The sequence below is a fragment of the Dioscorea cayenensis genome, chromosome 10 (assembly GCF_009730915.1).
Source record: "Dioscorea cayenensis subsp. rotundata cultivar TDr96_F1 chromosome 10, TDr96_F1_v2_PseudoChromosome.rev07_lg8_w22 25.fasta, whole genome shotgun sequence".
NCBI lineage: Eukaryota > Viridiplantae > Streptophyta > Magnoliopsida > Dioscoreales > Dioscoreaceae > Dioscorea > Dioscorea cayenensis.
This window is the reverse complement of record NC_052480.1, coordinates 9159134-9174948: the sequence shown is the minus strand read 5'-3', so window position 1 is coordinate 9174948 and position 15815 is coordinate 9159134. Positions and strand designations below refer to the sequence as shown.

Sequence of the window (15815 nt, the reverse complement as noted above, 5' to 3'; positions counted from 1 at the left end):
CTTTTTAACTTGGTTAAGAAATGAAATAGTAAGAAATCACGTTTTGAACAAAAATAAAATTTAAGAAATTGGTGATATGAACTTTGCAAGGTACAATTGGAACCTTACTATGGATAATAAAATGATTTTCAGTAGGTTTCCTTTAGACTCACCATGAGCAGCGCTGCATCAAGATTACTGTATAAATTTTTCTGGACAGTATTTTTATCAAATTAAAGGACTTTTGACTGGTTTACCTCACATGCCTTGCAAAATGGGCTACAGGTAACAATTATGCTGGACAAATTCCATTGGGATATTTGCCGAGATGTGGCATCTGGAGGAATAATAATATATCGATGGACGTGGCATAAAACGGATATTCTAGTCTCTCGTGAACATAATGGAATCCAAGTGTTAGGGGGCAACTTTGAGGATAGCAATTAACACACATATACAATAATGAAAGAAAGAAATTTCTTTATAATTATGTAATAAGGATGTGGGTTCAAAATTTCACTTTTATAGTATCTAAATTGGATATTAACTGTTAACAAAACCAGCACAAGATGTCCATATATTCTGATAGTATACTAAGATTTGTGTAGATTCAAGAATATAACACACAGCAAGAAAATATTAGGCTCAACTCTGTTGTTCATCTAAACTCTTGCATTGATGCCAATCTTGGTTATATACTGAGTGTCACAAATTATAAACCAGTAAGAAAAAAATAATGTATGCTTTGTTTCAGTAAGCTCTTCCCTAATCAGTGAAATAAGGAAGCTATTTCAACAACGAAAAGATTTATCTGGAGTTCTCAAATCATATCAGAGTAACAAACTATGAGCCTATGTGATAGGTCAGGATCTGCCAAAGACTCCATCAAATTGGCAATGAACATTTGACGATCTTGTCATGTTGAAACATTTGTTATGAAACTTGATTTGTGGTCTGGATCTATCTTTCTGGTGAAGGTTGATATTGAATTGAAGGACATGGGAGGTTTTTTCTTGTGCTTTGCTTGATTAGTCAACAACTTTTTGGGGTTAAGCTCACGCTTTCTTGATAATGTAGTCAATACTAACTCTTTTAAATGTATCATGGTGGTCAAGTGTTGGTGAGATTAACAGCTTCAGTCCAACTGCAACAACGTTCTTCAATCAATTGTGCCATTTATTATCAGGATAGATTGGCTAACTCTGTGTTGATTCATTGATCCTAATAATACTTATCATTATTTCAGTCAAGGAAGACTCATTAGAACCAAAGTAAAAGGCTAGTTTTGAGTAAATATATTAAAATTACTAAATTGTAGATCAGAAAAATGGATCGGTATATATATATGTATATATATACTCATGATCCATACTTTGCCTGATGAAGAAAGTGTTTAACTTTCGTGAATTAGTGGATCATCAACTAACTATGAGGGCACAAAGAAGATATTTGACATAAAAAGTTAAAAAAACAAGTTAGGGAAGGGCTGTCAAGGTTAAACAAAAAGAGGCATCAGTAATGGAAAAAAAACCTGGTAGATTCAGACAATGGTTAGATCAGGTGGAATAATTATATAGATACTCTAGGAATAACTTTTATTAATTGTTCAACAGGTTCCCTTTGTTTAGCTTATGCTCATGCTTTCTCCTGCTTTATTTTTAATTTTCTATTCATTTGTAAATGGTTTCTAAGAGAATCGAGAATCAACTTAGACATTTATTAAATCTAAAATAACTCTGGTTATAATATTAAACTATTGGGTGAAAATGCAAAGTAATAATAAATAAATATATAAGCTTATACTAACACCAAAAGATATTGAGGCAATTTAGAGTGAGAGCTGCTGCAGCACTGGAACAAATGAGAAAAATATAGTCTGTAAGGGATGTAATCTGAGCAAGCCAGAACTGAAGTATAGCTGGTATCATCAAGAAAATGAGCTTCTTTCAAAGGAAGAACACCAGATTATTTTGATCCTACTCTAACAGTGTTATTTAGCTGTATATGAAGAAAAAAATCTATGTTCTATTTTTGTAAACCTCATGAACATGTTTTGTTTTTGAAGAAGTCCTTCAAGATATAGATTAAGACTTCTGTCCTGTTTTGTGTGTTGGATGGGGGCCCGTTGGATGTTGAAGAAGACACTAATGTGTGTTTAATATGACAAAAACTTTTTACAAGCTGGGGAAATGAATGCCAATTTGAGAAGAAAACCTGTGTTATCAACTGCAGTAGGATCATAGAAGTTCCACAGGCTATATAGACTCCTGAAAAAAATTGAAATTTAAACAATATAAAAATCAATCAGAGGAATTCAAAACTTCCAACAAATGAGAAATGTCACACAACAGACTATAATAAAATGGAAAACAAAATGAAGCAGATGAATCAATGATTAACCTTAAAGAAATAGACTAGCTATTGCACAGATAGTACATTATTCACACCATTAGCGCATGATTGATTTAACAAAACATATACTGCGCTGGATCAAGAAACGTAATAAGTAAGGCATAGTATCTCATTCAAAGAATAACTTATTTCAAGCAAAAGCTTTGATATCATAATAGCAATACTAGTTATAGAAGGGCTGAGAGAAGGAAGCAGATCATCTCCTTCTGCACTAAAAGATCATCTCCGTCAACTTTACATAATCATAGCAGTTAAAATGCCAATCACACATTAACAGTTAACAATCAACTAAAATTACTCACGTTGGACAACGAACGATTCTGAGGGAACCAGAAACCAGAATGCAAGGGTCATCAATTTTAGCTGTCAACAACAACAACAACAACAATTAAACAAACTAGAATGTGATATGTGTGCTTATGTAATTTTATGAAAAACAATAAGAAAAAAATTGCCTGGATAACATATAATTGGATTCTTGAGAGAAAAAAAAACAACAAATTTATTGCCAAATTTATTGAAACTAGTTGAGATCTTAAATTAATAAATTGTAGATGGAAACATGTAATGATTGAATTTGTCTAATAATTGATCAGACAATTTAAATTAGTTAAATTATAATATATATATATATATATATTATATTTAATACTGTCAAAATTAAAGAGCCTTTTATCTAAAGAGGGAAATTTAAAAAAAAAAAATTCTGAACATCAGGGTCATACCTCAATGAAAAGCAACCATACTAATATCAACACAAGGATGAAGTTTCACAGAGCAGAATCATGAGGACCAAGTATTCTAAATGCTATAGAATAGCTCAGTATTCATTCTCTATTTTTGCTACTGTAACTAGTTAGTGGCTTTTGGTCAGCAGACATTTGTAACAGTCATGATGGCTTGATGCCCTGGTGCAGGCTATAAATACTCTCTTGGTGGTTGTCCAAAGGGATAAAAATAAACCTCCATTCTCTTCTGCTTCTTCCATCTTCTCTCTTCCTTTCTTATCTCTCTTCATTAACTGTCAATCTTCCAGAAATTGCATGAATTTCTGATTGCAGGAATTGAAGCCGTGATTTCTCTGAAATTGCATCACATGCCTGGTTAAGGCATTAAGCCAAAGTTTGAAACTCCAGCACAAATAAGTTGGTATGAAGCCGGTGCTTATCATGCGCCAAAATAACACCACTGTGAATAACTTGTCAAACGTGAGTATGTTCCTGTTTATTAATTTTCCATTGGTTTAGCAAAAAGTTATCCTATCATGGATATTGTCATGGGGCTTATACCTAGATCGTACCGTGCGGCGATTGGCTAGCAGCTCATTCGTACCAACCCAGCCTTTCTTCCCTTATGCCCTAGGATCCGTCAAGAAAACAAAGAAAGCAAAAACACCAAGTATGAAGAGAAAAAAGTAACTCTCTTGAAGTGGAAAGTTTACAACCTTAGCTCTGAGGCCTTACAATTCTCACTTGGCTCTCAAGGCCGCCCTTTGCTTCCTCTTTGGCGGGAGAACCCAAGTCTTAACCTTGCTTGGGTGTGGCCGGGCCTTATCTTCGGCCATGCCTTTGTGTTAGGCTGGTCGACTTGAGGGACATCATGGTCTGTTGTCTCAGCGTCGCTGGCATTACCTCGTGCCTTACTGACCCTCGCCTGCGCTATCCTTGGTAGAGCCTTACCTGCGGCCCGGCCGGCATGCCACTGTCAGATGTCATTCATGCCTTGCTTCTGGGTCGTGGCTGCCTCGCTTAAGGTCATGCCGATCTACCGATGTGACTGTCTGCCATGCCTCGCCTTCGTGTCGATCCATGACCCGCCCAAGTCATGGGTATATATTCGTAGGCCAACGCCTTTAGAATATGGCCTCTCCCGGCCTAGCACTACCGATAGGCTCACCACGCCCGCCTGGTCACGTCACACGCGCCGCCGACGCCGCCCAATCACGCCTCAGGTTAGGTCACACGGATGTCATACCCGCTAATAAACGAGCGTGCAGTCCGACCGCACACACAGGCCGCCAATGCTCGCCTCGAAACCATCGCTCCCCGCCAAGCTGAGCCGGCCGCCCGCCTCGCCAGCATGACACCTGCAAAGCCCTGCTACAAACCTCCCCCACTCGAAGCAGCTCCCGACGCCCTCCCTCGACGTAGCTTGGCAGATACCCCAAACAACCCTCGGGAACCCGCCAAAGAGTTGCGGCCCATCTCCCACATGCGCCTCGACCCAGATCCTTTTCTCCATCGACCAGAAAAATAAGTCCTGCCTTGGCTTCTTCGCTCGCCTCTCCACCCTTCCGATCTGGGGTCTTCACCATCCGAGTAAATTCCTTTCGCACGATCGGAGGCGCCCGCCCAACCGATTCCCGCCTCCAGTGTCAAGTAATGCGCACGATAGCTTCAAGAAAACTCACATGAAAGGCTGGATGTACTTCAACCTTTCGATAGGTTTAGCCTGTAAGCTGCCACTCCCCACCTTCGGTGATAATCTCAAACGGTCTGTCGCCATACCGCTAGATCAAACCCTCGGGGACATCTTTCCTCGATGCACTTCTTCCACACCGCCAAGGCCAACTTCGGCCCACACGGCCTCCTACTTTGAACCCAAGGGCCTCCTCCCTTGGTCCCGATGACATCTTCATTCGCCCAGCAGCTCGCTAAACCATTCCTCGCCTTCTCCATCATCTCTAGTCGCCTCCGTAGCGATAAGTTGCGCCAAGCGACACCCACCGCCCGCTTTGCGCTCATGCACCCCTCGGGTGAAGGCGAGAGTTAAACTATACGCTAGTTTCGTGCGAGCTCAAAGACTCGACCGGCTAAGCCGAGGATCGACGAGTTGCAAACTGCTGGCCGTGTCGAGAGAGGGTCCAGCCCAATTCTTCCGCGAAGCCGAGACGAGCGGCCGAGGACGCTCGAGCAACGACAGTGCTCGCCTCCGGCTCGCCACTCGGTCTCGAGGATGATCGGGTCAGAGAACTTCGTACCTATTCCACTAAACCAAATAACGCCATAAAGAACCGGCCCACGAACCGGGCTGCCTCGGACACCAAAATGTCTTGCGGGCACACTCGCCTTTCACCACCACGACGATATGTGTGGTTGTCGGCTTTTCTCGCAGGCAGAGCTGTGTCGAACGATTACACATACATGGTTAGTGAGCCATCCACCGCTCGACTAACTGAACAGATGCGTCGACTTTTAGAGACATCGACCATGGAGTCGACTGCACCATCGACCCGGCCACCGTGCAGCTCACGCGGCCTGCTAGCTGCTATGCGGACTCGTCGATCACCGACTGCATCTCAAGCTTCAAAGTCAACCCACACTCTCACCGGTTATTGTGGTCGCTGATCTGGCCAATCTGCGCATGATGTGTTCATTCCAACACCAAGCTCACTGCCTCACCGAGAAGCATATCGAGATCAACTTCGTGCCCCTCAACCATCCCCTTCGAGCAAGACTACCGCCGCAGCCCTCTAAAACGACTCAAATGAAGCAACTAGGACATCAAAAGGAACGTAAGTTTTCTATTCAACTCCAACTCGAGAAAAACTCTTTCTATAAGTCTTGGAAAATTCATACAAGAGAGAAGACTTCTGCAAAGAAAACGTAAAAACATGAAACATTAAACAAGGAGGTGTTTGGAATCCTGGATGTCAAGATCGAGCGAGCGAGCAGGATTGGACGTAACTGTTCAAAGTATACATCAATCAACGGAGAAGGGATTATGCGTGGAGCGAGATCTCCACCCATGTGAGCGCCAGTCTCACCTCACTCACACACCATGTGTGGATTGTGATCGACAACTTGAATATGAAACCACTCAATATGCCCCTTATATATATCATATTTTACAAGATGTTTCTTAATTGTTTTGATTTTTATTACATTGTTGTTCTTGTGCATATAAAATTATTATAGTTAACTTCTTTTATCGAATTATTTCTTAATTTAATTTGTAATTAAAACCATTAGTTAATAGCTAATTAATGATATTATTACTTAAATCCATTAGAATGAAAATTGTAGTATTATAAGTTAAAATATTTATTTTTGATAATTAATTATTTACATTTTGTTAATATCTTTTAAAAATATAATTAAAAATAACCCATTATTATATATATAATAGTATTTGTTTTCGATCAAAAGTGGCATAAGTGTCATTTTATCATATTTACTTTCTTTTACTTTTCCCATTCCCAATAAATTACACCTCCAAACCTCACCAACCAAAACACATTCTTTATTCTCACTCGACTCCACTCCCTCAGTCACTCCTATCCTATTCCTCCTTAAACCCACTCGACAAACCAAAAGCTTCAAAACATCGCGAATTTAAACATACTAAAACTTTGGTAACCAAATGAAACCGACTCAGGTGACTAAGCTAGCAGCAAAGAACCCGTGCATCAAAACCACTTATCAAACTTACCCGAACTTAAACTCACCTTTTTGATTGATCGATCAGTAGCCACACGATCATAATCAACTCCGAGCGTTTGACTTCTAACTCGATGCTAGACCTCTTCTGCCTCGAACTTATGCACTCTCTTTGATCTTCAACTCGAATCGCTTCTTCACAAACACAATCCGGAAGCCGCTCCATTTGCGCTCGAACTTATACTCAAACCCTCGATAAATTAGATCACACCAATCAAACTTTCCTCTTCACAAACACCGGTTAAAACCAAACCAACTAACTCTCTACTGCCAACTAATACACATCCCTTTGATGATCGTGATCCTCGCCGCTAATCGAAAACCAATTCGACTTTTTCAGAGACCGCCTCGAACTTAAACCAATCATCTTGACGGGTTAATCTGCCATTCGCTTTCTTTTCCCTCTCAAACCTAACCAACATTCGAAAACAATCATCGTCGGCTTTTACCCCATGATCAAACCTATTTCCATCAACACTTAGCGCATCGTTATCAACCGAGTCACCGACAACCTCCTTGCTTGGCTACTTCTTCATCGAAGTTCACTCCATCCTCTGCTTTTTCACCGAGTATGTATATTAGATTATTAGTATTAATTATCGGATCATCCAACAATGATCATGTATTACTCCTTATTGAAATGAAAAACGAGAATGAATGTATAAAATTTTTGCTGAAATAAATAGAATATGAATGATAAACTTCATTTTTATAGATACGCCTACTGTGTTAGATTAAACTGCCTTTTAATGAGTTAAAATGTTGAAAAATATCAAATATCAAATATTAATACGTATCATAATGTATACATGTATAAGTACAAATAATGTATATGACATTTTACCCCTCATCATCGATAAGTCCCAGTGCCTGTCTCGCTACATTGTCTATCTTAATCACAAAATGTGTTCTAAAGATAGACTCACCACACATGGAGAAAAGTGACACAGACATCTCCTTCTTGTGTGTTGAATACTTGAGCTCACAGCATCCTCGAGCTTCACACCAAAGGCCACCGGATATCCTCCTCGGACCAACACTCTGCCATCACCTTGTCGACAGCAGAAGGCATGTACCTCAAAGGGTACATCGAAGTCAGGAAACTTCAACACGGGTTCACTGGAAATGGTTGCCTTTAACTTCTCGAAAGCTCGCTTCTAATCCTCGTCCAAAATTTCACGTGACCCTCTTTCACAGAGTCACAGGGTGTTGCCACCTTGGAGTACCCCTTGATGAACTTCGATAGTAATTGGCCAATCCAAGGAATGAGCGCAACTCCGAGACTTTGCCAGGTGCTGGCCAGTCAAGGATTGCTTCCACCTTCCTCCCGTCCATTCGGACCTATCCTTGCGAGATCAAGTGCCCCAAGAACTTGATGCTGTGCTAAGCGAACTTGCACTTCTCCAACTTGATGTAGAGTTGGTGTTCTCCCAACCGCAAACACCCCTCCCTCAAGTGACGTATATGGTCCTCCATAGACTTACTATACACAACTACATTATCAAGATACACATTCTCTTAAACAAAAGAGATAGTGATATAAACTTGATTAACAAAATTGTTTACAAGCCAAAAAGTACATCCCTATAGATACAAGGAAAAAGAGAGAACAAACAAAAGCTCGGGAACTCTGCCTCTCCCGGACCGCACACTTGTTCCCCTCGCCCGACTCCCTCAAGCTACGGGGCCCTCAGCACCCCCGTTAACCTCTATATCTAATGGGGACAGGTCCATCAACTTGGGACATGTCAACATATCGTGTGGTCCTCCGCAGTACTCGCATATCACACCTTCGGGAGCGGTGTAAACCTCCATGGGCCCGTCTCGGATCACAACTCCAGTAGGGCGGGCAAGATGCCTCCGCATTTCCCGCCTATAATCCCTTGCCCTCGAGAATATCTGCTTCATGGACGCAACACAGGATTCTGCTGAATCAGCCGCTGTCGAGGAATTGGAACCAATAACGTCCCTAACGCGTCAAGGCGGAGCATGCCGATGTCGCCTCATCTGACACCTGCGGCAGAAAGTCAGGGGAAAGTCACCTTCGAAGATTGCATCTACCATGCTCTTGAGATCTTCCACACTGCTCTCCAATTGGTCCAGTCTCTAGCCAAACTGGTCCATCCGCCCTATGTCATAATGGAATCCAAGTAGGTCGATAAAAAGGCCGTCATATTTCTGACAAAGAGAAGTAATATATCCCACACCCTCTGAGAGGAAGCCTACCGTCAAGTCCAGCCTGTTCACCACAATCATCCAACCCACCAAGTCCTCGAGGTGCTGGATTCGTGTCTTAGTTCCTTCCGCCATCTTGCTATTTCTTAAGCTCGGGCTCTGATACCACTTGTCACAAGGCTTATCCAGCTAGATCAGCACCGTGCGGCGATTGACTACGCTCATTCGCACCAACCCAGCCTTTCCTCCCTTATGCCCTAGGATCCGGTCAAGAAAGAAGCAAAAAAGCAAAGGACACCAAGTATGAAGAGAGAAAAAGTAACTCTCTTGAAGTGGAAAAGTTTACAACCTTAACCTGAGGCCTTACAATTCTCACTTGGCTCTCAAGGCCACCCTTTGCCCTCCTTTTATAGGCAAGAGAACCCAAGTCTTAAACCTTGCTTGGGTGTGGCCAGCCTCTATGCCAGTCTGAGTCAGCACCATGACATCATGGCTCGACCGCACGCTCAGGCCACGCGGCGCCATGCCGAGCTATGCCGCTGCCCATGCCCCCGCCAAGGCTCTCGCCTGCGTCGTGCGATCGTGATTGTCCATGGCCGAGGCACCATACCCTGACAACCTGCAAAGAACTGCGCGCCGCCTGCCCGCGTGCACATCGCGCCTGCATGCGTCATGCCGGCCTTGCCGCCAGCTATGCGGATACTACCGATAGCAACCCATCCCTCGCCGCGCCCGCCTCGATGACCCGATCCATGACTCGCTAAAGTCATGGGTATATATTCTAGGCCAATGCCTTAGAATATTTTTGGCATCTCCCGAAATAACACTGCCGATACCACCACGCCCCGCTAAGTCATTGCGCGCGGCGCTGCCGACGCGCCCCGATCACGCTTTAGGTTAGGTTGCGCGGGATGTCATAGCCGCTAAAGATCGAGTGTGGTGTCCGACCGTACAATCTGTGCTACCGATGCTCACCCTCGACCATCGTCTCGGCCAAGCGACCCGGTCACACCCTGCCAAGGACGGACATCGCAAAGCCCCGCTACAGATATTCTCAAGGGACTGTCTGGAAGCACTGGCAGCATTTGCATCAAAAGGATTTCAAAAAGTCTTTTCGAAAAAAGGAGCTTATCCCAATCACCATGTGAAGAACCTTTTTTAAGTTATGAGGATTAAAAGCAGCTCTCACATGTAGCAAGCAACTTATTTACAAGAAAGAACAATGATTATAGCTACATAAATAATATTAAAATGATCTCCCAGAATTAATCTTAAAGCAAACACCTAAACTGCAAGCTAAGCGACCCTAACTACAATTCCAAAATGGAGCTACAACTTTACCAATCCAACATTTTTACCCACCCGGTCGCTCTGCAGTTTTATAAACCTTATCAAGTACAATTTTTATCATCAAATTTTTAAGGATGTTCGTACTATTAGGATTTCTTAGTTCCAATTAGTAGTTCAATTACTTTGTATCCGACAAGTAGGAGTCAAAAATCTTCATATTTCAACCATTTTGGAGTGTCATAATGAGCCATGTCAATGGCTGATTTCTTCATTATGCTAACCCCTTCCTGGATACCCGACTAGCTACTGCCTGCTAACACATTAGTCTGTAGCATAGATGACCTAAGCTCCAATTGGTGGTTCAATTACTTCCTAACCAACAAGTTGTATGCAAACCATATACAAATTAACTTTCAACACTGTCTGAAGCCCGACTAAATAATACTTAAATGCACTCACAGTAATATTTAAAAATAGAAACATAAAATGATGAGCTTATTTCAAAATTTTCTAGTAAATCAATTAAATGACAATACGTAACTACCTCTCCTTAGAAATTTTTCATTATTTTAGTCATTTAACTACTCACTTAAAGAGTTGTGGTCTCAAACGCAGGCATGCACTCTTTCAATGGCCCATTCTCATTTTCCTTTTTTTAAAGAATCAAATAAAACCATAACTGGATGTGCCCCATGTAGAAGAACACAGATGCCAGTGTCCATATGTGCGGATACCACTCTCGAATACAAGGGTTGCCAAAATTTCAATGTTGAGCATAACAAGTGAAAAGCTGAGATAAAAATAACGCATCTCACGGCTATATAACAACTATAGGAAAGCTACAACAACAAATAGGTGTTAGGAACAAACCTGAGTCATGGCCATTTCTCTAATAAGCTGGCCATTGGTCAACACCCATAAGCTGTTCATTGCAAACAAAAATACAAAAATCAGATGCTTATTTTAAGGAAACCATTAGTGAAGTTTTTTCTTCTTCAAATAAGGCATGTACAGAAGATCTCTAATAAATCTGAAAGGACTAGTGGTAACTAGTGAAATATCATCTGTCACACATGATGTTAACTTTAAAAAGAATGATTTAAAACTTAAGATTGTCATGTGTATTTTCAGGAATTTCTAATCTATGGAAGTTTGCATGTCCAATGCTTGAAATGGTTAATGTGAGCAACATGATAACAGAAAATTTGAAACAACTCCAAAGTATAAAACAGATAGTGGGGGAAATAGATACCTCGGCCAACAAAAAACCAAATCATACATTTGGTCAGGTGAAGTTTGAATAAACTAAAGACTAAAAATGTAGCATTGTCCATCAAGGTAAAGATATAGAATGTCAAGATCAATACTCAAAACTCAAAAAAGCTAAACAACCAGCCAAGGCTGTAAACAAGGTTATATGTCCATTGAAAGGCAATTTGTACAGAAAACTCATGCATATTGCATTTGCATTTGTTGTATGGCAGTTCACAGATCAAGCTAATAGCAAAGAACCAGACCTATGTAGGAGTTAAGAGTTTGGTTGGTTGGTAATAAATAGTCAGAGAATTGTATATTGCTAAACATGTCATAATGCTAAGTAGTTGAACAAGAAAATAGGTAGACATAGTGTTATTGGTAGAAGTGGCACTCAAAGTGAATGTCAGCCTGCTTTGAACCGCTTACCAATGTGAAGGTGGTTAAAGGAACCCAAGAAAATGGCTTTGATCACGAGCCTTATCCAACTACATATTAGTAGGTTCTCTATTTGTGAAAAAGCACCCACATATTCGGAAAACAAACTTGGATTGAACCATATCCAATATAAAATTGTACACTTACCCAGGGGCAGATAAAAAAATGACGTCCTCTGCAAATATGTATGTCAAAGCAGCAAATGCACCTCCAATCTACATCACCATGTAATGTGGATCTCAGATGTAAAAATAAATAAATAAATAAATAAAAGAGCTTGGGAATACAAAGCTATGAATGAAAAATAATAAGCATACCAGGAGCATAATAGTTTGAACTTTTTGAGTCAATTGCCTTCTAGTTTCACTTGAAAGCTTACTGTCAAAAGTGAATGAAACTATTGGCCAAAGAAAAAAAAAGGGAATACTTTTTGAATTTATAAATGTTAAACTCATACCGATCAAGCATATAGAATTGCTACTTTGACCACTAATAAAAATTTTACATGCTTGCTACATGAGCGCTAGCTGACATTTCAAATTCTCAAGCAACGATAATTGCCATTGGATACGAGGTATTCTAAAAAATTTTCGATTGGCTACAAAGCAAGCTAGAATATTAAGATAAACAAAAATAAAAACCCTGAAGTTTTAGCATGCTTCGAAATATATGATATTTTGCCTTGCAATGAGCTTGTCATCAGCCTTTAGTATCCAATATGCATGCATATTGCAGATAGGGCTTTAACATAAGGTTAAAGCCGTTAAAAGCCCTTACAAGGAACATTTTTGAGTGGTGTATGTGAACAGCCAAATAAGGGCATCTACAACAACATTAGGACTAGTATCCAGAAACTCTCATTATTATTCTTGATGGGTAAAAACCTGAAGAAAAGGACAGTACTAATCTTGATAATCCAGATCTGGGGAAGCCATGAAATAACAGTATCTCAGAGTACGTTTTATGGCATACAAAATCTCTTTTTTATAATTGAGTAAAAAACATTAGAAAAAAAACTTTTAACAAATACAATTTGCTTTCCATTAATGTTGTTGTGTGTGACTCTACATTGTAATCAAATTTTTTATTTCTTTTCAATAGATAGTAAACTAGATTGTTATTGTTACCTTATGGATGACCCATAAGGCATTCTTCATTCAGTAATTACATATTTTGTACCTTTTGGTTAAACGTTATTAAGAAAAGAATACAAATTGAAGATGCACAGGTATTACACTATACCGAAAGATACCTCAATGTTGTAGCAGCTGTGATATGAATGGGTCCCTTTACAGCTGCAAGTTTCCAATGCAATAAGTCAGCATATACTTACAAGTTATTATATAAGAAGAGCAGCTGTTACTGCTTGACAGGAAAATATATCTAAGTTTCTCAAGAAATGAAGAACAAATTTAAATCGAGAATAAGATATGATATCCAGATTCTAAATTCAATTAAATAACTCAGCTTCTGACACTTGACAATTGCAGTGCAAGCATCTGTCATGGCAAGATAATTTTAATTTTGTAGTGATATGATTTTCAGTGGTGCACACAATAATGCAGGACTAAAACAAAAGCAGAGAAGAATCAGAGATCATTTTATGTAAGCCATAATCGGTGTGATCCTGTTTCTGACTATGCATTAGGTAATATTGTTTTCCATGAATAGAGAAAAAGGCACAGAAACAGACATCATAAAAATTTAGAGAATGCCAAATCCAAATTCATATTTACAGCTAGAAGTACACTGTTGATTATGTGATGCATAGACATATCCAGCCCAATAAGCAAAAGTATCAGTTACTACAAAACATACATGCATATGTATATCCAAGTAATACACTAAGAAAAAAAATTGAAAATTTCTTAAGATACCTCCTAAAAAAGAAGAAGAAAACCTTGGAAGCACAACAGCATGGCTGAAAACAGAAAATGGGAAAGTAATTAGGCAACCGAATATATTCAGCACATAAACTTTGAGCAGTATTCTGACAAAGCCACCATCCAATACACAGATGATCTGTTAGGATACCTGCAGACTGCAAATTGTCAATGAACTATGCAAGACCATATCATTAACGATACCTCTTACTTTTTGCATGTTATTCTGTGGTTTTTTTTACATTTAGATTCTTTAAAAACATCAATCCAGTTATATGGAGAAATTGATAGTTAAGGCAGTGTCCTTACATTGAAGCCGTAATTAGAAATAACATATATACTAGATAAGAATATTGAGCAACAATAGTAAATAGCATCTTTTTCAGTCCTGACTACTAGTACTGTCTATCAGTAACAAAATAGTTTTGACTCACAATTAACAATCACAATGATTTATTACAATCAAATCAGATATACCTGACAGCAAAGAAACAAACAAAAAGCCACCCTGATATTGGTTTTAGGTTAGCATTAACAATCACAATCTTGTGATGATTTAAGGACAGGTAAAATAATCCAAACCAATATTCAGAGGAAATTCAAAACAAGTACAAACATCAAGTGGCAGATAACAAATACTAAACATTAGCATACGATTAAAAAAGGGGCAAGAGCTAAATAAAATATTACTTGAATGCGGTTGCTACAGGCCCCACTCCAATAACCGAAGCCAGAGCAATCTCCCTAACAAGTCCCTTCAAAATTTCCACATTTCAGACAAAAACCAAAACACAAAATCAAAATGAAATCCACCATTGAGGTCCAATAAACCCCCAAAAATTAGAAAATTTTACCAAAATCTTGCTAACTATCGTCGCTGCACCAACCAAACTAGCACGTCTAACCAATCCATCTGCGAAATTATTAGTATTATTAAAAACCGAATCAAAAGAGAAATTTCATCTTCATTACTTGAATGTTGCTGAGGAGAATGTTGATCACCACTAGTGAAATCCTTTGAAGTATCTTCAGAGCACCCTTCAGAGCAAGAAGATACACAGGATGAAGAGCTAGGGTTTCTGTGACAGCGAATGATCTGAGGAAGGGGTTTTCTAGCTGAATAGGAGGCAATGGAGAGTCGGAGAGAGACAGGAGGTTTCCCAGAGAGCTCCATTGAGGATCGAACATTGACCGTCTCCGCCGCCGCCGCCGGCGGGGAGCCGTGGGCGTGGATCACTGAGCGGCAGTGGATGGAGGCATGCCGTGAGGGTAGCTCAGCGATCGCCATTATCACTGAGAGACTTTTGAGCGCCAACACTCAACTGAAAACCCTCATGCCCTTTTTAAAATGCTAAGCAAATATCTTTTTTTCCTATTTTTGTTCATATATATATTTTTTTAAAGATATATATAATTAGATGATGAATGTTGCTTCATGTAAAGAGACACAGTTACACATAGCTGAAGTTTTAATGTGAGTTAAAATGATTTTTTTTTATGTATTTGCTGGTATATAAATTAATTTTGAAATGCATATATGGTTAATTTTAATAGATAAATTGTGCATTTTATTAAAAAATAATAATAATAGAAAATTGTATGAATTTTTTATTAATATAGAAGATTTTTTTACATTAAAAAAATATATATTGTTCTTAATAACTAATGATATTTATTGGCACCGGTCCGTTAAGTATTACGTAGGATGTTCGTGTTATTATTGAGGAGACAAATATAAATCTCAATTCACATAGTTGAGATATTAATTTTACATATATACATATTTTTTTTTGTGGTTTATGTGTATTTTATTAAAAAAATATTATTAAAAAACAATTGTATATAAATAAAAAATAAAATAAAATAAAATAAAAGACATTAAAACCTAAGTAAAGCATCAATAGTGAGAAATAGAAAAATGATTAGCACTATTTGAAGAGTTAAG

At 39.2% G+C, this 15815-nt stretch overlaps 1 protein-coding gene across 1 annotated transcript; it reads right to left on the bottom strand.

The window, feature by feature from the left end:
* Positions 1 to 2685: 2685 nt before the first annotated feature.
* Positions 2686 to 15158, bottom strand: LOC120270285 (probable lipid II flippase MurJ). Its single transcript, XM_039277303.1, has 9 exons — positions 14873 to 15158; positions 14725 to 14783; positions 14561 to 14625; positions 13865 to 13908; positions 13240 to 13282; positions 12305 to 12365; positions 12135 to 12202; positions 11166 to 11217; positions 2686 to 2754 (listed from the first exon to the last, which is right to left on the bottom strand). Exons 1-9 carry the CDS (start codon positions 15156 to 15158, stop codon positions 2686 to 2688), a joined length of 747 nt encoding a protein of 248 aa, XP_039133237.1.
* Positions 15159 to 15815: the final 657 nt, after the last annotated feature.